Raw genomic sequence first — 26,708 nt, 5'->3', positions numbered from 1 at the left:
ATCTGGGTTATCTTGTAAAAAGAAACCTAAGATTAAAGAAATGTTCACTGGAAGCTCTTTGGAGTGTTTAGGCTAGTATAAGAGATTGACATAAAATTTTCCATTTTAAACATCATAAGCCACAGATGGGCTAATTTTATCATTTTTGAATCAATGAGAACAGATGATATATTTAAAAATCTGTGCGGGTAAAATATTTTTGATTAATATTTTCTTACTAAAGTCTTATGCATATTTAGCACTTTAATTGTTAAGAACATCAGTCACTGAATTTCAAGCATACCTGTTTGATTGCTATCACCAATCTTCTTTGGAGGGAATTTTCTCCAGTCTATTTAACAAGACATATGTCTGTTATAGGAATCAAATTAACAACTAACAATTAGTACCAGACCTTGGGGTAAATAAGCAAGGACATTATTTCACATCCACTTCCATTTCAAACAAAAATAATTTTAATTAAGCAATTTCTTGGCATTGTTCAAAACATCAATCAAGCCATTATCTCGTAAGACTTTCTTTATGAAGGGAAATTTCCTATCTTGGTTTTAAAAACAGCAAACCAGTAAGCCACATTAGAGATTAGAGATAATATACAGCCTATGCAGCCACATGAGAAATAGTTTATGCCGCTTTGTTATTACACAGGTAGTTGCTTCTTTCAGCTAAAGCCTGGAGTCTTATATTTGTTTTATGCATATTGGATTTTGTTCTATTACTTGGCAGAAGACTGTACTCCCTTGAGTCAGCTGTGTTCGTTGGTCAGAATAAATTCCAGCATCTGACTTCAATTCCATTAATCACAGACAAGCTTGAATAAGTGAGTAAGATAATAGAAAGGCAAAAATCTGACGAATGGTGAACATTGTCTATGTATGTATGCTATTCAATAATATGGAAAAGATCTGTGATATTCTTCTGAATTTAAGATATATGAACTATCAAAAAGATAAAATCCTCCCTACATGAAACACTGTATCCTAGGCAAAAGGTGTATGAACCAAGTAATATATTATTACTAATATTATTAATATCTCTACCTTGAAAGAAATTAGATCAATTTCCCTGTGAAGCCACCTTTGTTATTTTCTGACTGATTTACTGACCTGTTAGAATGAGTTTGGGGATATTTCATGATTGTTTCAATGCGGCACAAAATTTAGTTCTAGAGTGAAATTTTCTCATTAAAAAAACACTTTCTCAAATACTGCATTTCAAAACAAAGTTTTAACAATTTGTAAACTGCTCTGTACAACAAGCAGCTATATTCCCTTTGAAGAAAATGACTATACAGTTATACACATTTAAATTTTCATTATGGACCACTGGAGGGGTGGATTAGACTGAAAACTTTTAAGATGCTCTTTCTATTCTAATTGAATGATGCTCAAGGTTATAATAATTTATTCACATACCATGTAGTTTTAAGCATTTCATCTTTTTAGGACTTGTACTGGGACAGAGTTGGCTTCAATGGTCTTAGAATTCAAATTGCAATTTTAAAAGTTTGATTATTTAAATCTTAACCTCTGAAACACAATACCAGAGATATAACCTAGACATTTTTATTCCATTATGATATTTCATATTTCTATGCATCACAAAGTCAATAGAAATATAACTTATTCACATTGCCATTTGCTCCTTTATGCAAATCTGAACCGATGAACATGGTTTTTTTTTTTCCTGTATTCAAGGCTTTTATTTTTATGAATAGCTATTTAGGCCTTTCACATACTTTGTAAAACCATGTCTAAAAATATCCAGGTCCCTTCTTATCTGAGGCAAAATTTTACAATTGCTATCAAAGGTAGAATTGTCTTTTTGAAACATCTTAAGTTTATAAATTAGTACAGTAGCATATTTCTGATTCTTAGAATATGGAGCTGGAGGGTACTGTCTTTGTTACTGGAAAATCAACTACATAATATCGTACAGCATATTTCAATGTATATACTGAAACTGCAAAATTTTAATCAAAGCCCACTTTCAGTTTGTTAAGTAACTTCCTGGGAGAACCACTGAGAGATACAGTGTCCTCATGATAAAATCATGAATCTCTTCAGAATTAATTCTTATAAAGGCAGTTTTGATTATGATGATCCAAGTAATGCAATGGTGGCAGGTTTGGTAAAGGCAAAGTTTTACTCTTAGTTTCTCCAAATGGTGTCTCACTTGATTTAGGAGGGCTTGGGAATACCCAGGAATTATCTTCCAGAGAATTTCTGCCATAAGAGTTGTGTTCCTGAAAGTCTGTACCATCAGTATGGATGGATCTCTCATTATCTGTCCATGATTGGAGAATTGCTTTCTCTGATAAAACCTTTATATCTCCTGGTAAAGGAGAAGATGTAGTATGACAAAGAGCTTTGCCATTTGGTGAGAGAGGGGGATGTCTCTTGTATGTTGCAGTGAAATTCGTGAAGTGCAGTTTTGTGCCATCTTTACCCAGGTCTTCGATGCATCCTACTGGTGTGCAGGCTAAAAAGAAAGCACAGGCTAAATAAATGTCAGTTTTCATGACATCTGTGATCATAAAATATAATACTTCATTAATCAGCTAAATCCTGGAACTGGTAATGAAATTTACATTTCCAAGTTAGTATAATGATCACTGAGACATTGTGACTTGGTGACAAATTACATGTGATCTGAGTTCTAATCCTGGATCAACTATTTACTGACACTGAGTGAAGGTCAGTCACTGCTTCAGGAGTCACTTTCCTTGTCTGCAAAATGGATGCAGTAATCATGTCCTCCCTGTGTCCCAGAGCCATCAACAGATAAAGAATCACATATTTTAAAAAGTTGTAAACTAATAAAGTTAAAATACAAATAAAGATCCTGTTCTTGGCCATTTATGTGACTAGTGAAGACTTATAGATCATTTGTGTACAAGTGGGGACTGAAAAAGTTGTTCTTAAGTTTTAGTTAAATATAATATTCCTTTGCTTATTCAAGGTTTATCCATGGGTATTCCACTAGTAAATTTTTTTTTTTTTCAGAAATAGTACTATTTTTAATTGTTAAAGGACAAATGAAGTTTTTTAATATAGATTCAAAGGCTTTTTATGGATAAAGCAGTTTAAATAAAAGTTGTAAATTAATTCCATTTCTTATTAATGTACACATAAGAGCAACTGTAAATTCTGTGGTCACAATACAGGTAGTTTTTTTGAAAAAGGAAAAAAATATGTTTCATAAACATGCAATAATGACTTAAGTCTTAAGGCCGCCCTATTTGGCCACAGCCAGCACATTGGTAATAATGGGCTTTTCCTCTACTTCTAACTCAATTTACCAGTGTTGAAAGATAAATGTATACTTATCCCACGATGGCCAAATGGAACTAAGGCTTGACTCCATGTAGTTTAGTACAAACTGAACCACATTATGAAATAAGCTCATGGTCTTTTTTCTTGGAAAGGTGAATGGGGGGGGGGGGCAGTGTGAGAGAAATAGAATAATATTCAGCTTTTGGACAAAGGTATTATATATAGGTTGGGGTGGGGGGAACAATCATCACCACCCAGTGATCTATAGTCTTATTTCTGCCTACTCCTTAAAACAATGAGTTCTATGATGAGGAGTGGTGACTCTGTGCCTGCCACTGTCAAAGGAAATATGCTGGTGAGTTTATAGTCCCAAGTATCAAAGATATATCATCAACCAGCTAAGAAGGAACAACAGGTAAGCCACTTCTAAGCTTTTCTCCTTTATTATTCTTTGAAAGTTAGTATTTACCATGTGAATCACACTGAGAACTCACTGCAGAACTGTCTATATACTTGTAGTTTTTCATATAGAGACCACAGAACACCACATTATTTTGCCTCATTCTTAAGTAACCAGCTCTCTTGAACTAAAAGGAATTCTGAATTCAAATTTCCTTTCCAATATGTAACATTTTCCTTCACTGAGAAATACTGAGAAAACTTATTTATAAAACACAATTCTCTCATGAATAAGAATGCAAATAGCAATTTTAAATTAGGTGATGATTATTCTTTAAAAGTCATTTCAATCTTTTAAAGAGTAATATTCAAATTTTTAGCACTCTACTTTTTTGAAATAAAACTATTATGTAATTCTAGGCACAAAGGCATTGATTTTTCTCCAAGATATTAAAAATAGCTTTGGCAAAAGTAGCCACTACTAGCTAACACAAACCTCAAGCAGTTAAAGGAGACGGGATGAAGCACTTAGCCTCCCATCTAATAAGCTATCCTTATTAGAAAGAAAAATTAAGTTTATAAAAAATGCAAATAATCAAAGTTATTGTTTTGAAAACAAATAACTTGAAAAGCTAGGTCTTTGGTACATTTTGTACCACTGGAATGAAAAACTGCTTTTGGGCTTTAAAAAAAAGTATATGAAGTAGTTGCGGTAGAAGGTCAACTAGAGCAAACTTAACACCTCAGCCTTATACACATAAGCAACACTTGGCTGAGAAAAGCCACAAGGGGAAAAGAATACAGTACTGAAGAAAAAAACACATCAGCAACACCTTTATGTGTGAAGTTGACCAGTATGAAACTGAAGCCAAAGCAGAGAATGGGTAGGCTGCGAACACACTACATATACTTTGGCTTATCAAACTCATTTGATGAGATTTTGATAAGATACGATAGCTAGCTGCTCTTCAAACAGTTTAGTTGGAATCAGTAGTTTATGGTAAACAGTGACTTGCCTTTCTTGATTGCAGTTGGGGTTTTCAGTTTTCGTAGTAGTTCAGCTTGTACTTGAGTCACGAGATGTAAATTGGACATTTCTCTCTTTAGTTCCCAGTATGCATGTTGCATATTATCACTGAAATACAGTTATTTTTTTTTTTAAAGTTAGTATTCATCATTCCTTTTTATGGACAAAAAGGAATAACTTTAAAATAGAAACAAGCAGATCTATATTTCTGCTCCTCTTAGTTTTGTGATGATGTAAATTAAACAACTGAAAGATATAAAGTGAAAAAATCTAAGAATAACATCCTCCTCCTAATTTCTAGCAATTACTTGTACTGCATTAAACAGAAAGTTAAAAAAAGAAACATTCTAACCACTGTGTATTCCTATGGGTTTCAGAACTGACATTTTATTATAGCCTACAATGTACAATAATGTTAATATAATTTATAAGTAGTAAAGAATATGCTCTTCATTTGTAAATCTGATCAAGAATCATTATAATCATAAATGCATTTAAAGTTTCTATTTATCTTTTGATTATTTTGACATTGTAAATTGAAATGATATATCGATTGCTAAATATATACCCAAGTCCACATTAAAATAAAATTTAGGTTTCACACATTACATTCTTTATGTCTGACTGGGTTGTCTCATACTGTTGGTTCTAAACCAATGTGACATGACAGCATAAGACATGAAGAGCCAGATGATTTCCTCATAAGGAAAAAGAAGATACAGAGGGAGGATTACATGAAACAAATAAAAACTTCAAAATTTTTATAATTAAAAGCATTTTATCTCAATTATCTGAGGAAATATAAATTATTTTATATCTAATTTTTAAAGGTTTTATTTCCCATTAAATATTCTTACTTGAATGTTCATGACTTTCTTTAGATTTTTAATTGTAAACTAAATAGATTGAAATCTTAAGCACATATCCTCAGTTTGTTGTACAAGACTACCCAAATATTAAATATAAAAATAGCTGATCTCATAGCATCCAAACAACCATATTGCTTCTCAGAGATAGAGTATAATTTTAGTAGTAAGGAAATCAAGCTAAACAACCATGTCACCTCTTGCTTCAATTTCTGTCTAGCCAGTTACAAAACTTCAAGGTGATAACCCTCTTAAAATCTAAATTTAATATCCTAATTACAGAGGCAATAGATATAATTATTTTGAATTGTGTAAGGTTAAATACCTTTTTTTGTTAAAATATTCTATTTAGACTATAATTCTTTCAAAATAGCAACACAGCTAACTTTATACTGCTTTGTAGAAAAATCAGTTGTGAACATCATTGGATAACCTTTAGCACACTAACAATGACAGGACTTTTTGCAGATTTTTGAAAGACATGAAATATTTACAAAAATTAGTTAACCACTTCTACTTCAACAGTAAATGTCTGAGATGTTTGCTACAATTAATATTTGACACAGGAGACAGTCTTAGGGTGAAGAGAACTGCTGGTTCCTTGGTCCAATTCTGGGCATTTGGTATGTTTTCCAAAAAGTTACTCACATTATAAAGCACTAAGTATAATCACTGCATAAGCTAACTCATGCACACAGTCAAGACATCAATAATACAGTTTAAAAAACAGTTTACTATTGGTATGACACAATAAATGAATACCTGACTTGGAGAAAACACCCATGATAGTGTTAGGATATTGAAATACCAAGCACTTTAAAGTAGCTAGGCATATATAATAATGTATGTTAACACTGTCTAATATATATTTTTAAACTTAATGAAGACTGCTTAAAAATTAGATTAAGCTGAATACTGGGTCACCATGGTTAACACACATTTCATCATTCTGTCTTATGCCTTTCATAGTCACCTGAACTGAAAACTAATTAAAAAAATTAAGACCATTACTAAATATAAGCTCTCCCTCTTGTGGATAACAAAGTAATTGCAGTTAGTGCCACCTACTGTTTAATATTAAGTGCTATAGTCTTCAAAATGCTTAACATTTTATTTTTAATTCTATGAACTTGAACAAAGTGTTTAAACCATTAATTAAGTGATTAGAAGAGCCAAGTTGTCATCTCTCAAGTTTTTAGCAGAGTTCCAACTAACCCTGGTGAGTTATTAGGTACTTTATCTAGGTAGCTATGAGATTATTCATAGTAGCTTGCATGCCACATTACCCTACTTCTGATTTAAGTGATATACAAGTAAAATCCTATTTACAGTTTTAAATAAAGAACTTATATCACTGCTTAAATATTGGAATGTGACACTAAAGCAGCCCAAATGAGAATTCCAAAAAACAACAGATTGAGCTGGGTATAGTGATGCACACCTCTAATCCCAGCTACTTGGGAGGTTGTAGCAGGAGGAGTCCAAGTTCAAAGCTATTAGCCCAAGCAACTTGGTAAGACCCTGTTTCAAAATAAAAACTTCTAAAAGGGGCTGGGGATGTAGCTAGTGCAGCAGAGTGCTTGCCTAGCATACACAAGGCCCTGGGTTCAATTGCAAGTTTTGAGGGGAAAAAAAAAAGCCACAGAAGAAACAAAAAATAAGATGACTGAGCATTTATTATGTGGCTAGGCATTTTACCCACCAATTCATACCAACTTGGCAAACTGTATAACCTTAATTGTGTACATGAGGAAATAGGCTCAATAGTGTATTTCAGTATGCTATGTTGCTTTTAAAAGCTCTTTTTACCTGTCTAGTCTAATGATTGATCACTGCATTTTGGGGGCAGCATTTCTCACATCCTCATCATCCACTTGCCAAGCACCTACAATATGATGACTGCCAACACAGTCTTCTCAGCCCAGAATGAAACTTCACACCTCTGACTTTTAAATGTTATGAAACTTGTCTGCATCTCAAGAACTGGTTACAGTCCTGATTATAAAATAAAATTGTGTAAAAGTCCAGTTTTCTTAACTGATACTATATATTCAATTATCTAATACAAAAATAAATACTCCTTATATAAGAAAAATCAACTAAGTTTGTACTTAAACCATAAATATTTTTTCCTCAGTTTTTGAAAATATCCTTAATTTCCTAAAATTAAAGTATGGTATATTCTTAACTGAGAGCTAGAGAATAAAAAAAAACATATTTTGCCAACTTTGATTTCCCCCAAATAAGTGTCTTTCAAACATTTTTGACTGCAAGGAACAGAAATCATTTTACACTGCAAACAAAGGAAAAAAAGAGATACCATTGTGTGTGTTTATATATACATGTATGCCCAGGTATGTACAGACGTGTGTGTGTGTGTATATTAAATTACTCTGATACGTTCTGTTGTGTTTTATTCCATATTTTTAAAATGCTTAACAAAATTTCATAATCACTAAAGAAACATGAGGATGAAAAACACTAATCCATATTTTCTAAACCAGCAATTTATATTTTAATACATCCTCTAAAACATAGCTAGTTCTACAATATAAGTTTATAGCTGATGAGCAAAGAAGTACAGTAACTCCACACCTAGATCTGGTTTTAAAACCAAAGCTGTCAACCTAAAGCTGACAATGAAACAGGGCACTGGCTAAATTTCTGACAAGGCTGTTACTGTTAAAAAAAATTTTTAATACAACGAGTACCATATAAAAGGCCACCAGAAATAAAAAGGGTCAATCTGTCTTAAGGAAATAATACAGTACTCTCCTTTGCCTGGAAATACAGAGGAATTAAAAAAAAAAAAAAAAATTCCAAAAAGAATTTTCCTAATACTGGAAAAAAAAATCTAAGCCTTTAGTTAATAGTTTTATGGAAATATTCCCATGTACTTTTTCTCAAATTAGTAAACTTACCATCTGCATTGTTTCACTTAAAAGAGGATAAAGTAAGTAATTACAAAGATAAATAAAACAGAGAATTACATACTAGAAATAGGTATAAATGATGATATGAAGAACAAATAAGACAAAATTCATGTGGGAATGAGGCTAACATGAGAATACATGATTAACTCAAGTTTACCAAAGTTAGGCCACAACTTTGGTTAGGTTCTTTAGTTGCCAATCAGAAGGGTGAAACCTAACCAGTTTCGTATTTCACAGTGCCTACTAAGATAAATGCAAACCAATTTGGGGGAGGAAAAAAAAAAAAAAACAGAATAGTATACTTAAGCACTCGGGGGAGCCATGAGCATTTACTCTAATTGCACAGTTCTTTAACATACCATACCCTCGGTACGGTTTTAACACAAAGCAACTTTTAGACTGAATGTAAGGCAATTCTTTCTAAAAACTGTTTCTCTCAGCTGATCCTCTGAATTGAAACTGGGCTTTAGGGAACCTGAAGACTATACTTTGATGCTGTCATTATAGCTACCTCCATAGCCTCAAAAACTACTCACTTCCTTGGGCCTTCAACCTTCTGCAAATTCTGTCAGAGGTTCTTCACTTTCTTTTTAGTTGTCTGATGCCTTCAATCAGGTATTTTTTGAAGGGAGTAAGTTTTTAAGTTATTCTTAGTGGATATGATACAATTATGTAATTCCCAAATGGAAGAAGTCCTATCCTATACCATGTATTCCTAATATACTGTTTTTATATAACCCCATTTATTTAAGCTACTCTGATTCAATGTATTTATTTGTTCCCTGCTTCTTTTAAGAAATGATTTAAAGTGGCTTTATAAAAGTGATAAGTACAACAAAATTAATGAGGGGACACACAAGTTGATTGGAGAAAAGAAATAAGATGAACCTCTAAGGAAAAGTTTAAATGAACACAGTACTAGACACATTATTTAAAAAAAAAAAAGGAAAACTTCCTTGCTGCAAAAATAAAATTTGAAGACACAATCAAAATGCTGTTCCAACAGCAGCACTGAATAGTTCTAACAGATTGCATGGTCAGTTCACAAAACTTAAATATTTATTGCTCTCAATTTAACACAAAAGGTGGGCCTTCTCCTGATTCCTCTGTTTTCCTCAGTTGATCATTTTTCTCAAGCAAATTTTTAATAGGAATAGGTCTGAAACTATTCACATTTTATTTAGGTCACTAAACTCTAAAATCCAAATGACTGAACACTGAGGTCAAATCAGTGTTCTTCAATGGAAGGAAGATACTCATGTAGAAATGGCATCCTAACACAACAGAAACAAAAAATATTTTAAAAAAAGAAGGTACTTAAGAAAAAATGGTAAGTATTTGAGAAAAAAAGTATTTGCTGGAGTGCATGAACTCTGGTAGCTTCTTCTGTTCTTAACCTAAGGAGGACTAGTTCTCTTAACATTCATGCTATTCCAAAGACTTAGGTTTTCTAAGCTGGCCCTTCAGATAAAGGGCTATTACTGTAAACAGAAATGTGTAATTTCTCATGTACAAAATCAGGGTTTATTATAGAATACTTCCACATGGCTAGTTCCTTAAAATCATATCTGAAATATTATTTATTGTTCAGAAGTTTTGTCTAAGACATCACAATGTGCACCTTTCTACTACTTAAATTCAAGGCTGCTGTTAAGTGACAGTTAAAATGGTTTTATAAGTACATTGTGATCAGAGGTTAAATTCAGCATCAAAATAATATCTGTTTGCTTTGTTTTTAAGATTGAATCGAAACAGAAATCCAGGTACCTACACAGAGTGACCTACAGAGGAAAAACATGTAGTATTCTAATACTGAAGAATTTTCATACCTTGAAATGCTTAGTCTTTGGAGATCTCTGCTCTTCGTACTGTCTTCCTGAGGTGGATCCTGTCATTTATTTAAAAAAATAAAAGTTGAAAAGTTATAATTATTACTTTGTTTATTCTCAGCTCGGTATTACCAGAGAAGTTTCAAATTTTACACAATACACCTATAACTGAATAGCATAAAACTAAATTTCATATCCAATTTTAAAAAAATACCACCAAGCTATCACAAATATTTCTAAGTCACTTTCAATTATTTATAGAATATCTGAATTTTTGTTAGAAAATAAAATTTCTCTCATGTCAAAGAACTTGGAGTCCTACAAACGTATCTGAACATACCAATCTTCTGTAGTCTATATTCAAAATAGTACAACACTTTATCACACTGCTGTTTATTCAAGGTACATGTGAATAAACATTATGAGAAACTTAAAATTTTTTGAGTATTTCATCTTTTTTGTATTATAAAAAATGTACAAAATATTTTTCCAGCTACTGTCTAACAAAAGAATTGCTCTAATATGCAAAGACTATTTACAGCCAGTTAATAGTCTGCAATGCTTTGCAGGCAGTAATGGGTTTGTATTCTAATTCATGCAATATAGGAGTTTCAGGGGACCCATGGCTACAAATTCTTGGGAAATAATATTCAAATTATATGAAGTTTGTATACTATAGCACTTCTCAGAACCTTTAATTCACAATTTCACAATCTGAACCTCTATATGGGCTACTTTTAGGGACCTTAGACATCTATAAAAATTCCATTTTTACCAAAGTTTCTTATACTTCTTCAGCTCCAGAGTTTGTATTTCTTTATAGGATCAAGTGGTCTAAATGTAAATGCTGGAATATTGGGGGATAAAGAAAATCTAAAAGTGGAACTACCTCTGACACCATGACCTCACTAACACCAAATACTAATAGAATTCACTAACAAAATACTTTAAAATAAAAATGAAAACCCTAGCTGGGTGTGGTGGCACATGCCTGTAATCCCAGCAACTTGGGAGGCTGAGGCAGGAGGATGGTGAGTTCAAAGCCATCTTCAGAAACCCTGTGGTAAAAAAGGACTGGGGATGTGGCTTAACAGTTCAGTGCCCCCCCTGGCTGCAATCCCTGGTACCAAAAAAACCCCTAAAACCCTAATATTTCCAAGTAGGATGCTATTACACATTCCAGAAGGTATTATAGAGTACATTTAAAAGAAAGTACCATTTTAATATTTGCATATTGGGCTATAAGTATAAGCAAGTTTATTAGCGTGAATATAAATCTCTTTCTTGGATTGTTTTAAGATTCCACATTCAACAGGATTCTAATCAGTAACGCCTCTGAAATAAAATTTAAAAGGGCATCAAGATTTTACAACATCGAGATTTTAATTTGGAACCTTTGATATTGTTATTTTCATTCTTCCTCAATTCATTTCTTTATGATAGTTATGAACATTTTTACTTCACAGCTGCTACCGCTTAAATGCTTGAGAATGGGGGTCATGTTTTAAATCTTTTTCCCCCTCCCTTATCTCACCTTCAAGTTTTGAAAGTTTCTTGTCTCTAATTTCATCATTAAAAAAAAAAAAAAAAAAAAAAAAAAAAAACTTTTTTCATTTAAAGTTTCTTCCACAATAAATGTCTGTTTTTCTGTGATTGGGGTGCTTATAATAGATCTAAGCTAAAAGCAAATTCACTCCCTAGCACCATCTAGTGGAAAAGAGTAATTAATAGTAACCAAAACTATCCTCTAGCCCCTCAAACATAGAGACTAGGAGCCTCTCTGGATTTCCCTAATTAAGTCTTTTGGAAAAGATTTACTTACTCAATACACTAAGTTCTAGGTACTATGCTAACTGCTTTACATACAATAATTTAACTCTCATGAAAAAAATAGGTACTTAACATCTAAAGAAAATAATTCCCTAACAAGTTAAATGAATTTCCTAATTTTACAGTGATAAGCAGCACAATTATGAGCCAGACTTCTAAGATTTTGTGACAACGCTTCCTACGCTACAATAAAATATTCACCATGTATAAAAGTTACTGTTATGGTTTAGATGTGGTGTTCCCCAAAAAGCTCACATGTGAGACAATGTAGGAAGGTGCAGAGGTGAAATGATTGGGTTATGACACCTTTAACCCTATCAGTGAACTAATTCCCAGCTAGGGATTAACTGGTAACTGAAAGCAGGCAGGGTGATGTTGCAGGAGATGGGTCATTGGGGCTGTGCCTCTCTCTGGGTTTTATATTTTGTCCCAGTGATGAGAACTCTTTCTTTCTGCTTCTTGGTGGCCATGTCCTACCTAATTTTCCCCACCACAACCTGCCATGATTATATGCCTCAGCTTGAGCCCCCTTGGCCACCTATGGACTAAGACCTCTGATTGTAAGGCCCAGTATAAACTTTTCCTCCTCTAATTGTTCTTGTTAGGTATTTTTGGTCACAATAGCAAAAAAGCTGACCAAAACAAATCAAATAATTCAAATCTTTTTTTGCAAGCACATCTTTTAAAAAGAAGCCTCTCAGTGGCTATGGTAATGAGGCTTATGGAAAGGATACTGGAAGCTTTTGAAGAAACAGTAGTGTGTGGCCAGCCACAGGTTCAAAGTTGGGAAAATCAACTTCCAATGACAAGTAGGAAAAAAAAAAACCATTGGCTTTTTGTTGGCTCTAACAGGAGTTAACTAATTTTTATAGTGTTTCCCCTTTACTACAGCTAGGGGCACCAAAGGAAGTTCTAGTTGCTCAGTTCAGAGGAATTCTTCTGGTTATAACTGAGACAGAATATTGTATTATTCTTATATTGGCTCATTCTTATCTGGTGGCCACCTCTGATAAAGACTACATTATAGAAGAGAGAAGTATTAGCTCTATCTATGAACACTTGGGATTCAGGGGCAGAATCCTGGCTGGCAATCAGAAGTACAGGAGGTAGTTCCTCTTTTAGATAACAGGATCCCAGAGGAATATGGAACGGCAGATAGTTCCTCAATAGTATTAGAAAGCTTTGGTGGTCAAAATGGTTGAGCTGAGGATTATTTAACTGATTACACCTAGTTTGAAATACATGAATGCATGAAATGACTATTTGTTTCAGGCTACTAAGTTTTTCAATTTCTTTCAATAACTATTTCACATTTTGCATGTGGTAGTATAGTGCTCTCATGCTCCCCTGCTTCTTTATCACTTTCTTTCATTCTGAGCACTATCTGCCATGATACCTGAAAACATATGGCCATGCTTATTAGAGCTTAATGTATATTATTAGTAAACACACTCCTGGGAAGGACCTAGAGCATCAGATTATGTTTTACTGGATGAATAAGGCTAACTACACTATTACAGCTTGGCAGGTTTGGTTCTTTCCCAATGCTTGAATTCTCAGCTATTTGCTAATAGTTAAAAGTTGCCCCTAAAGTATTATTCTTCTGGAAAGAAGCAGACTATAGTTTTCTTTGTTGGTGGTAAGTTTTTAAAGAATTCCAAAAATTAACTTGTCTTTTGCAATGTTTAATTCAAATTATTAAGTTTAATAAAATGGGAAACCTAAAATCTTAATTCTCTTTAAACTTTATAGAAAAAAATCCCAAAGAAACTGAAGGAAAGGGAGTTTGAAAGAACAGTTACAATAAATAACCTGATAAGCCTTTTCAAATATAAATCTTTTTAAAATATACATTAAATAATTCTGGGGTCTGGCTAAAAAGTATATAATGTATTAGATATTAGCAGAAATGATTAAAGAAGATAACATGAACTTCCCAAGGGAATGAGTTCACTAGTAATTATAATTCATAATAAATCTATAGTTTAACACTTAGTAAGAAATCCTACATATGATGCACAAAGAATATTTAATTTCCCAATTAATAATTTTGTAGTACCATTTGTTTGGCTTTTTCCAGTTCAATTTTAAGATCATTACATTCTTTTCTCATTAGTTCCAACTCTTGTTCCAAACCATGGATCTTCAGGTCACAGCTCAACTTTTCCACCTCCCAGTTTGATGAAGGTGGATTTAAATTCCTCATCACTACAAAAAGGATGGACATAAAAATTGTTATCCCTTGCCTTTTACATTGATTGCAATTCTAAAAATGTTATGCTGATAAAATGTAGATAACATAAAATACAAAACAGGTACAACCACGGTTTTGTTTTAAAAGAAACGGTAATTACTTTAAAAGATCTATGCTAATGAAAATAAGAACTCTAACAATCTTGCTTTAGAATGTATGAACCACTCCATCTCTGATTTCATTAAGTTAAAAGTATAAATTTGTCAGTATGGAATTTTAAGATGTCACACACATCAAGCAAATGCTAAAATGTAGACAATATCAGTAATATGTTTTGCATAAGCCAAACTTAAAATAATGACAAAAATAATAAATTGAGGCTCAGCTAATCACTCCATCTAGTCCCTTCAGAAAGAATAAAGTTTGACCAACAGGTCCAGAACATGGTGTCAAAATAATTTTGTTCAGAAACATTATACTATAGAACTGCTTTATCTTTGACTTAGTACTTTTAGTCTTTCCATCTACCAAAAAAAAAAAAAAAAAAAAAAAAAAAAAAAAAAAAAAAACAACCAATTACCGTAAGAGATCTCACATTCATTTTCTATTCAAAGATCTCTCAAAAGCCTACTCCTATTAACTTTATCTCATGAGAATGTTCATAGGAACAGACTATTATCCACAACTCCCAGATCTAACTTCCCACCCCAACATCTAATTTGTAGCTTTAAAAAACCTTCAGGAATAAAACAAAACAAAACAAAACAAAACCTGAAACTAATCCATGAATGCATGTCTAATTGTGGGCAAAAAGTTCTATAAGATAGATAAGCCAGGACCTTGAAGTTTTGATGAGGATGGGGTTTTTAACTCCTTTCCTACTCTATCATAAACTAATGCTAGATAAGAACTAACAAATTTTTCTCTAAAAATGTACGATTTTAAAAATTAAACATGAAAAGGAGTTGATATTGTGTAAAAGCAGAACAGAAAAACATAAGCCTAAAAGTAAAATGATAATATTAACACACATATGGAAAAATGATTGTTAGAATATTTATAACAAGTAATTGGCATACCCTGCTGAGTTTCCACCTCTGTTCTTAGCTGGAGGAGTTCTACTTCTTTAGATTGTAGCTGCTCATTCAATACTTTCAAAGATTCAGAGTTGTCTTTATTCTAGTTAAGTAGGGAAAATGCCAAATTACATTCAATAAAATCTATAGGTTGGTATTATATGCTAATTTTCAGGTAGATGTTGAAAAAACTCATTCTAGCCTTTAAAGGCAAGATGGGAAAATGAACTCAGTTTCTTGCTAATCTACTGTATCTAATATATGACATTATTATTCACTGGCTTTTTTTTTTTTTTTTTAAATATAATGACTCCCATGTCATGATTTTTCAAAATAAGTTAGTGGCATTATATGTATTTATTTAAGTCCTATGTATCATCACATATCAAGTACTTATTCTTGTATATAAGTTACAAATATAATTATTAAAAATTTCCATTTTGTCTTAAATAAGTATGTTTTTAATTTTAAATTAAAAATGAAAATATTCAACCTCATTTTAAATTTTAAACCTTTTGGAGAAAACTTCTGCAACATACAGGTAAATTCTTTCAAAACAACTTACCATCTTGTCCAATTTGCTCTTCAAATTATCTCTATCAATGCAAACCTCTCGATATGCATGGTAGGCCTTATTTACTTGTTCTCGTCCCACAGAACTTGTTTCTTCATCTAATCGAGCTCCTACAAGCTAATGGTATAAAATCAGAAAATGAAGTTTAAGAGAATATTCTATAGGAAAAGAAAAAGGTCCGTCAGTTTTCTGATGGCTCCATACCACTTTAATGCAGGGATAGAGCCCAGCCTATAACTGAATATTGTTCTTCCAAATAATTAATCTTTACTGATTAAGAAAGCAAAACAGTATAGAATACTTTTAAAAGTGTTCTATGCTTTTACTTAACCAGCACTGTATGCTCTATAGTATCTGTTTTGTAATATATTAAACCATCACACTACAACAGAGTACACCATTCTGTTGAAGTGCTTAGTCTGTAGTACCTAATTTCCACTATCTGAAAAAAATAGTGAATGAAGTCATATTTGACATTTTAAGAAATAAATGTGAAAAAAAAGAAAAAAAAGAGAAAGAAATGTGTTAATTCACTAAATCTTATATTATTCCACAATTGGAATTAATAGGCTTACTGTTCACAAAGTACACAATTAATTCCAAACATAACTATATACCAAATCCCATTTTTCTACTGAATTTTAAATGAATACAGCTATAAGCTCCCAAAAGTTTCCTTTTCTCACTTTATCCTAGTGTATTACTAATTTACTTAATTACTATAAATGTAATGAAATTATCATTATTTTTATAACTGACTCCCCTCGCTTTACTTTCCTCTACATGAAGTGAACTCTACCAGCTTCATTGTCCGAGTTTTTTTAATATAGGATAATTCATTTCTTTGGCTGCTGAGAACCCATTTTCTTCACCCTTTATGGAAGCTGCTATTTATAAGATAAAATACAAATCTGAGTTAAAGAAATACAACTGAGAAGTCAAACTTTAAAACTCAAAAATAAATGGATGACTGAGGAATATTTTCCAACACTGAAACCATAATGTCTGTGACACAGTAAATCAGCTACCCTGCTCCATAATATATGGAAGTTTTCTAAATGAAAAAGTAAACAACATTAATTTATCAGTTAAAGTAATTATTTCTATTATATATGTGAAAGAATAAATGAGAATGTAGAGGTGAAGATTTCAGTCCTGGTGAAAACCTTACTAAATATTAAAACAACGTTCTGGAGCTTTCTCCTTTGACACTTAATTTTCTTCTTTGGTATGTCATTTATTTTTGCACAGATTTCAAAGTTCTGAGTAAGATATATACAGCTATGAAGGTAAGGCAATCTGAAAAATGAAGAAAGAAAAATACTAGGAATATAACTCTTCCAATCTGTTAAATCCTAATCTATAAAATTTGCCAAGCACATTATATGAAAAACAGAATACATTTAATGCCAGAGTTTGAAATTTGTAGTGAGTTATCCTTGGAAATTTAGCAAAACCATGGAATATAGGACAGAAAATACTTAAAATTTTAAATATTCTGAATTATTTTCCATATCATAAAATGTAATGAAAATAGAAGAAATTACCTTTTCTTCCAAAAATCTTATTCTTTTCTTTAAGAAAGAGTTCTCTTTCTCTGAATCCTTAAGTCGTTTTTTGATGTCTTCATATGCAGTGACAAGGGCAAAATGTGAAGCAACAGACTCATCTCCTGAATATATTGAGACAGGAGTCAATGTATCTCTTCTTTGGGCTTTTTCATGATTCAAGATGCAGATATCATCTTCTACTAGTGCATCCATGACAGCTATTGAAAAGAAAAAAACAAATACAAATATCTCACTGAATAAATGAGCAGAAAAAAAAGATATATTCAGAATAATGTGAATGCAGGGTCGATGTTTAAAAACTCCTATTTTTCTTTTTAGAAGCAGTGAAGCACAGTTGTTAAGAGCCTATCTGTCTAAAGCCAGTGCAGTGGCTCACAAGTTTGCAATCCCAGTAACTCAGGAGCTGAGGCAGGAGGATCACAAGTTCAAGGCTAAATTCACAAGTTCAGGGTAAATTCTCAAAATAAAAAAATAAAAGGGACTGGGGATGTATCTCAGTGTAGAGCATTCCTGGATTCAGTTCCAAGAAAGCATGGATTGTCAGGGAGTTGGGATAGGAGTATAGCTATAAAGCATTCAAAACCACAATCTATTAGCAGAAAGTTCTATAAAAACCTACAAAATATCATTTTCACCAAAGAATCAGAATTTTTAAACACTTTATGCCCATATATTTCTTCCTCATCAACATTCAGACTTTCAAATCTACAGTAGCAAATTTTAGTTTCCGAAATTATAAATTTTCAATAAATTTGAACTCATGACATATAAGTTTTAATGCCTTCTTTACTATATTCTTTCCACACTAGTAATATGTGTCATATATTTGCAATAGAAGACAAATGAACACTTGAGTGCCCAGTATGTCCTAGTACCACATGCTATATTCTTTCAATATTATCTCATTTAATCATACAAATTATTCTGTCAGGTAAGGATCACTTATATTTTATAGTTAGGCCTTACTGCCTAGTTAAAGTTAGTAGAACTTTAACTCTATGAGGGCAGAGGTTATGTCTATTTTCTTCATTACTATGTTCCCAATTCATCTGTGTGTAGGAGGTACTCAATACTGATTACTGTATGAGTCAATAAGATAGGATTCAAATCAAACTGACTCCAAAACCTAAAAGAAGTCAGTTACCTTCTTTACTGAAAAAAAATACTTGCTCTGTGTATCTGTTTTTGTTATTAAGTTCAATATTACCTTCCCATGCAAAAGTTATGTACCTGAAAATTGCTGTGGAAGGAGAACTTATAGCTGAAGCCTTTTAAGACCTCATGGGGAAAATAGGATAAAGGGGATTGTAGGTCATGTTAGACTCTAAAAAAATTTTTAATATAGCATTTTAAATAAAGAATATCAATGAAATTTCATATAGATTAGTAGCTAATGATGGCTAAAAAATGTTTTTCACTATTCCTTGCTTGAAATAAAATTTGATTACTAATATTACTCAAGAGCATTATAAATGAAAAAATTGAAGAAGGATATTAAGTAATTTTTCCTAAGTAAAACAGTAGAAAGTTGAGATGTAAACAAAGTCAACTTAACCACAAAATGCATCATTTTCTATCCCTGCTTTCCTCTGAACTCCCTCCCTGTGTCAAATAATGACTATAGTTTGTTTTGCTTTATCTCAGACAACATTAATACTTAACAAAAGGTTTTGTTTGTGGTTTTCTGAGTCTGAGTCTGGTCTACTATCACTATATTTCTTCTTTTCGAATTTTATAACTGGAACCTGACTGATAGCAATCAAAGTTTGGAATATCTAAACAATTTGTGTCTTCATAGGATCATAGGAAATGTAGGCTTAAATAAATGTGTATGCCATGTTTTGAGTAGGTAAAACCTACCATTCAATCTTCAACTATTCCAATTTAAAAGTTTCTAAACATAAAGAGGAATCCTATTAAGTTGGAATTTTTTCCAGTTAATCAATAAAGTTCAAGAACAAGTATGGACTATACTATTTGCAGTATTCCAAAAGTCAGATTCTCATAAGTAACTCCTGTAAGCTGCACTCTTTTCTAGTAATTGTTTAAGATTTCCTCCTGTAAATGGGTTTACTTTTCCTAAATTCAACTATTTCAAATTACTTAAAATAGTTGAATTTAGGGATTAAGTTATTCCAATCACACTGCTCCCTTATTTTTTCCTTTCTGAAAGGAAAACATAGGTTATTCCAATAATGCAAACTGCACATATGTATATGTATCTGCATATAAGATTCTTATACATGTATATGTATTACCTTAAAAATAGAAAAAGTAGAATAAGGGTAGATGGCTACTTAAGTTGTAGATGCACTAGGAGAGAGAAAATTTAATCAAATTTAATAACACTTTTTCAAAAAACAGCTGAAAATAAGAAATTAGCATACACTGAGCTACAAAGTTAAAAAGATGTCCCATAAATTATGCATTTTAAGGATCTGAGATTTTGCACTTTTGCTTTACAAAAGCTCTAACTAGTTCATTTGTGTAATCTGTATTCATTTTTATGATAATTATGACCAAAAAAATAAGTAAAAAGCAAGAAAACTCAGTGTGGGAGAGAGGTGCCCAGAAAAATAATTATTATACCTAAAGGTAGGTAATATATTTGAAACACTACAGAATGATACGTGGACTGCAGATGGGGAGGAGTGATCTTCAAAGAAGGTACCATAAAACATCAAACGACTGGGTAGTTATCTTTATTGTACTTAAACCATTACAGTCTGCTTTCTTCCAGCAGGAGCAATAAGTTCAAAGATCTGAAAAAGTATGGAGAAGGTTGAAAAGCAGAACGACAGATGAGATTAGAAAGAAGCGATGAAGATAAACTGAGATGATTCTTTATGATAGACAGTCATATATTTTGGTCCTTATTCTGCAGAATTTTTAAAAAGATAGAAGTGGACATGTTTAAAGTATGGAAAATATTTACATATATTCATGAAAAACATTCACAACTGCTTTGGTTTGGATGAGTGCCCCTCAAAGGTCCAGTCCTGGTCCAGCACTGGTAAGTACTGTGGACCTTTAAGAGGTGGGGCCTTATGGGAGGTCTTTAGGTCATTGGGGGTATGCCTTCAGAGGTGACTCCAAGAGTCTGGTCCAGTCTTCTCTTATCCTGTTTCAGGGCTTGTGATGTGGGTAGTTTGGCTTACATGTGCCCCTGCCATAATGTGCCATCCTTGCCAGATGCCCAAAGCCTGGCAGTTTCTCAATCTTGCACTTGAACCTCCAAAACTGAGCAAAATAAAGTACCTCTTCTTAATAAGTAGCCCATTCTCATGTATTCATTTAGTAATACAAAGCTGATTTATACAACTCACTAAATGAACTACCTAGTGTTGGCTGTTTACAAATATTAGACCCATTTAATTTTCATGACCATCCTAATTAGAACTACAAATGAGAAAAATGGAACCTAGAAAGGTCAAGAAGCTTACCCAGAATCAGACAATTAGTATGCAGTAGAGGAACTTGGATTTCAGAATGTGAGCTACTAATATTTTCCCCTCTCCAATGAATCTTTTGCAAACCTTCATCAAGAACTACAAAACAAGGAACCCAGTAGAAGGTTCATAAATACTTTAGATGGAAGGGGGGTCCAGTGTATTGACACAACAATATTACATTGTATACAATGACAGCTTGTCACTTTTAGGATAAAATGAATAGTCAGATTTAATCTGTATCTGTTGTCGTTTTAATTTATAAATCATCAAAAAATTGCATACGGTATGGTCTCTCTAAATATAAGAAAACTTTGCATATAAAGAATTTTCATGTTTTATATCATTCCATATATTGATTCTATAAACATGATTTGGAAAGTAGCATAAAAATTTCTCATCTACACTAAAAATTATATGAGAAGTAGCCACATGAACAAGAGATCAATCCACTAGCACACATACACCATTTTATTAAATTTTAAAACAGTTGCTAAATTCACTGTAAAATGAAAATTACAATTTTAATTTCTATCCCAAAATAAATATAAAATCAAATGCATCAGAATATAAATGTGTACCCCATTATCTGAAACACATCAGACCTCTGGAGATTAAAAGCTATAGTGCCCAGGAAAATAAGATCTTAAAAAGAAATCAAATAATATGAGGCAAATATCCCATTATATTTATTTTTACAATGAAAAGAAATCTGCTGGCAAAGTAAAAGTAGACTATTTGCAGCCTTCAGCTTTATTATTTATACAAGCCTCCTTCATTCTTCCTTAACCTTCTTTCTACTGAAGTAAAGGGAGTCATAGCAGTTTGCTCAATACAAAGGCTCAGTTTTATATACTATTGCTGTGATGAAATGTTTCTTAGTAGATAAACAAATAAGCAGGCCCAGAAATTTGATTTTTTGGATAAGTGGTAAAAATGTAACTACTATACACTTAACTAGATCAAGCTACCTTTAACATTTTGAAAAACTTACCTAAATCTGACCTTATTTACCATAACTTAAGTTTTCTTAAAATAGCAAACCTTTGTTTCCATTAATCATATTTTAAAAATGAGAGCCAAAAGTAGAATATTGCCAGTGAAAATTAGAAATTACTCAGCTAGGGGTATAACTTTGGTAGAATGCCCAATCAGTATCGCCCCCCCAAAAAGAAAAGAAAAGAAAAGGTCGGGGGGAGAACACACAGTACCAAAAAAACCTACACCATATTTTCATTAGTCTAGCAGGAATCAGTAACTCTTAAAACTTAACAAATGTTAAAACATCATCCAACTACAAGTTTATGTAGACTTCTTTCAATCATGAAAATTGATAATAAATTATTCTAGAGACCACAAAGAAATTTGATTTGTTCAAGAACATTCCAAGAAGCTGGATATGACATAGCGTAGAACTGGAGAAAGTGAGGTAAGGAAGAGACCATTGCCTTAGAATTATTTGAAGTTCTGTTCAACAATACTGATTACTTGGTTCCACTAAAGATCTATGTAAATTAGAATATTGAGTAGAAATATCAAACTGCATTTCAGTAAGCACCCTAGGCAATTTTAAGTCCATACTAATATAAGAACCACTCATCTAGATACAATAAGTTAACAAGCTACTATATGATTTATAGAATTCCAATTATAACTAGTATTCTTGAACATTTGTAGGTAAGGTTAGTTCTATGCTACCAGCTGGTAAACACCACCTAATTCTTTCATGAAGATTTTGTTTTTAATAGTATAGGAAGTAATTTCATTCACCTCATCACATCGAAGAGTTAAGTGTAGTATATTTAGTTAAATATATCTATATGTAGTCATGTGAACGTATTATGCTTCTGATAATTCAATTTGTTTCTTCTTAAAGGTTTACTTAAGTATTAAAGATAAATAGGAGGGATTGAGGTGAAAGATGACAATTATTGATGAGAACAAAATTTCAGAAACGATAATGGAGAAAGAAGGGCACAATTTGTCAGATAAGGTGGGTAGAAAATAGTAATATCTGAGGCTAGTGGACAGATATGGGGGAAAAGGTTCAAACATTATTAGATAGCATTGTAGCATTATTAGTTAGTATTGTTTTAAAAGATTTTCAGTGTCCACTATAATTGACACTGAGAGGAGTCTCACTTCTTTTAAGTTACATATACTGGGGTTTGGTATAGTAGAAAACAGATCTATCTTCTGACACCATACTGGTCTTTTTTCTGAAAATAAACAGGATTATCCTGTCATTTTTCAATATTGTTATGTCTACTATTTACTGATCATTTGTCAAGTACTAATGCTTTTATATGTATTTTCCTACTTCTTAGGTAGGTACTATTATCCTATTTTACAAAGTTTTAGAAACACTAAACACCTTACCTATAGTTACTCAATAAATCAGTGGCAAAGTTGGGATGTGAACCCACATAAACTGTCTCCTAAATCTATGCCCTTGATGCAACATTCTGAATGGCAACCCAAAATGAATTCTGATTTTTCAAATAAGAATCTGGACAAGTCAGACCTCTGGTAGAAAGAATATTGGTCTAGGACTCAGAAACCCATATTCTAATCTAAAATTCACCACCTGGACTATAGATTAGTTTACCTCTCCAAATCTAAATTTTCCTATCTATAAATGACAGTTGGACTACCTCACTAAGAGGCCACCTTACTAAACTATGAAGGCAAATTTTTAATCCAAATACAGAATGGCAACCTGAACAGATAGAAGAAATTTCACATTTGTGCCAGAACTGAGTAATAGGTCAAATATAAACATTACCTCACGTCTACACCAAACTTGGTCACAAAGGTATTATCACCACCAGTGAGGAAACTGAGGCTCAGACGCAAGGTAAATGTGCCTATAATCACATCAGTAGTATGTAACTGGGATTTGAATCAATATCTACACAGTAGGCTCTTTCCTCTTTTTGTACTGTTCCCTGAAGTTAATCTTGTTTGAATTTCCATCACCTTTCTATCTCTGAGACACTAGGATATTCCTGAGCCCACTTAATACAGTTCAGATACTATGGAACAAGGATTAAGTCTTATGAAGGCAAAGAGACTAACACTTACTGCTCTTTGTCTATCTGTAATGAAAAAATTAGGGGCAGGCAAGGTTTCCCAGTCTATAAAAAGGGATCATTAAGTGTCTTTTTTCAAGATACAATCTCTTAATCTAGGTACCTTAACAATCAAATTGAATCTATTATTCAATAAGTGTCCAAAAAATGTAATCAGTATCAGAGAGACAATATGAAAAACTCCACTTTCATTTTCATGATCTTCACAGACTCACTAACTGCTGTAGTCCAGAAATTTAGTTTGTGTGGACAGGGAGTCCTAAGACTGTTTCAGGGATAGCATATTGTCAACAGCAGTCTACTTTTTTTCATTCCTTTAAGTAATATATAAAGCAACTAAGCTCCTATTATACATTAATAAATGACACTGGTGTTACTAATAAATATTTCCTAACAATGATAAAAATATTAGTGCCATAAAAGTTACATGCTTCTACTACTTCACAGATTATAAAAAAAAAAGGCACCACATTATTTTACTTAAGAATCATAATAATGTTCTGTGCTGTTAACTTTTTTTTTTTTTTTTTTTTAATCAGGGATTGAATCCAGTGGGACTTAACCAGTGAGCCACATCCCCAGTCCTTTTTTATATTTTAGTTAGAGACAGGGTCTTGCTGAGTTACTTAGGTCCTTGCTAAATTGCTGAGGCTGGCTTTGAACTCCTGATCCTCTGGCCTCAGTCTCTAGCCACTGGGATTACAGGCATGGGCTTGTTCACTAGAATTAATCAAGTGTTTATGGTACACCAGGCAGTAAGCTTCATCTTTTAGGGCAACTATCTCATTTGTTCTTCATAAGAATTCATCAAACCTACATAAAACCTCTGAGTTAACTAGAATCTCCTCACTCCACAGGAGTAATTAAGACATGAAGAGGGACAGTTGACTCTATGGCCAACATAAGTCTTAGAAACTATATTTTGTTGTCTTAGAAAGTAGGCATTACCCTTATTTTAAAGAAAGGAGAAGGAAGATCTCTTACAACTGTCAAATGAATCAGTGGAAAATTCAGTGCTCAGATCCTGGAGTTCTGATCTAATCCACTACTATTTTCCATTACACTATGCTGTCTCTTTAACATTAAAATTTATATTGGCATACAACTTACATTTACAAACAATAATGCATTAAAATTCTGTAATCATCCTGTGAATGAGCTACCATTCCCAATTTACCGAATATAGAACGATCATCAGACTGGGCAATTAGAGCGTTTAAAAAGAAGTGGAATTTAAATCATGTCTTAAGATACTGTTCAATCCATTTTAACATTCCAATAATAAAAAAGAAAGTGTCTTCTATGTTTAAGGAGCAAGGTCAGTTTCAACCCTGGTACATCAATGTCTTTGAACACCTTACGGTATTTCCAATACGTCCGAGGCCATTTGGTTTGATCTGTATTATAAATTTTTTTTTTTTTTTGGTTATTTTATCTCACTTTTGATTATTCGAGCTCCTTGTGTGCAGGAGATTGGGTGTTCGCCTACCTTGCAACCGAAATAACCCCAAACGGGGCTGGAATCGACAGGTTAGATACCGGAAAAACGGCGAATACCTACTGCTTGCTAGCCCTCCACAAGGTGCAAGGGGCTGATGTTCACTGCTGGGACTGCCAGGTAGTGCCGCCCTAGTTATACGTCCCTCTTTCCTTTCCGATATAAATGCCATCTCAGTGAATGAAATAAAACTGGAAAGAGCCCAGTAAATCAGAGCACAGAAGCGAATGAACAATAGGTGAAAAGTAAAGTGAAGGACAAGGCGGGGCTTGGAACAGCTGGGGGGGGGGATGACAGGGGCCAGGAAAGCCTGAGGTGGGCCGCTCCCCAAGGGAGGGGGCGTGGGAGAGGGGGAGGGAAAAATGACGTGTCGCTTAGACCCGCGGCAGCACGGAGGTTCGTTCCAGCACTGCCCGCATTCTAGCTCCCACCCAGCCCAATCAATCCACTCACCCTGAACCCTGGCTACGTGGGGCCGCCCCCAGGACCGCCGAGTTTCGATTCCCCAGTGTTTGGAAACCGACTGAAAACAAACCGGGTCGCCAGGGGTCACCACGGGCTTCCGGTTTCCTCGAAGACACCGCTGCTTCTCCAGAGAAGGTAGCGGCTCCAGGTGTGCCGCGGAGGGATTCCCATTTCTTCTTCCTTGTTTGAGTTCACGGCGCAGCCCTGCCCTTTGGCAGGGGCCCTGCAGGTTCTGGAAGGAGGGGCAAGCTGAAGCAGGAGGGGCCCGGCGGCAGCGGGCGCAGGCCCGTTACCCAGCAACACGCGCGCGAGACCCAGGCCCGCCGGCGCCGGCTGGCGTCGTTGGGACTCGCACGCGCGAGTAGCCGCGTCACGCGCCGCCGGGGCAAACCTTATCTAGGAAGAGTCTAGGGTGGAAGAGCGCTTCAGAGCCGGAAAAGGGGCTACCGCCTTTCCCCGGCTCCACGCTTGGGCGGCGCGAGGAAACCGGAAGTCAGACCGGCGGGAGCTGGGAGGGCGTTCACCGAGCCGAGCTGGAGGAGGGGTCGGGGCGAGCGGCGTACTACGTGTCCCGTGAGCCTCCGGGACGGGGCTGGGCCGTGGCGACGCGAGGAGGCGGAGTGGAAGTGG

General features: G+C 33.7%; 2 protein-coding genes across 6 annotated transcripts in view; one reads left to right on the top strand and one right to left on the bottom strand.

Moving 5' to 3' along the window:
* Nucleotides 1-432: 432 nt before the first annotated feature.
* Azi2 (5-azacytidine induced 2) lies at nucleotides 433-26,617 on the bottom strand. Of its 3 annotated transcripts, XM_047530638.1 has the most exons (9): nucleotides 26,470-26,586; nucleotides 26,067-26,310; nucleotides 17,551-17,771; nucleotides 15,995-16,120; nucleotides 15,433-15,532; nucleotides 14,219-14,367; nucleotides 10,330-10,388; nucleotides 4,691-4,809; nucleotides 433-2,481 (listed from the first exon to the last, which is right to left on the bottom strand). In XM_047530638.1, exons 3-9 carry the CDS (start codon nucleotides 17,764-17,766, stop codon nucleotides 2,069-2,071), a joined length of 1,182 nt encoding a protein of 393 aa, XP_047386594.1. In that variant the 5' UTR covers nucleotides 17,767-17,771; nucleotides 26,067-26,310; nucleotides 26,470-26,586; the 3' UTR covers nucleotides 433-2,068. The 3 variants fall into 3 exon arrangements, with proteins under 3 accessions (XP_047386594.1, XP_047386595.1, XP_047386593.1); XM_047530639.1 differs by having other exon boundaries at nucleotides 26,149-26,617; XM_047530637.1 differs by having other exon boundaries at nucleotides 26,067-26,616.
* Zcwpw2 (zinc finger CW-type and PWWP domain containing 2) overlaps nucleotides 25,999-26,708 on the top strand; it is a 105,982-nt gene continuing 105,272 nt past the window's right edge. For all 3 annotated transcript variants that reach the window (XM_047530642.1, XM_047530643.1, XM_047530640.1), the window contains exon 1: nucleotides 25,999-26,708. The gene's annotated coding sequence lies outside the window, so the exon portion shown is untranslated.

Source organism: Sciurus carolinensis, chromosome 17, assembly GCF_902686445.1.
Source record: "Sciurus carolinensis chromosome 17, mSciCar1.2, whole genome shotgun sequence".
Lineage (NCBI taxonomy): Eukaryota > Metazoa > Chordata > Mammalia > Rodentia > Sciuridae > Sciurus > Sciurus carolinensis.
This window is presented reverse-complemented; position numbering and strand designations above follow the sequence as displayed.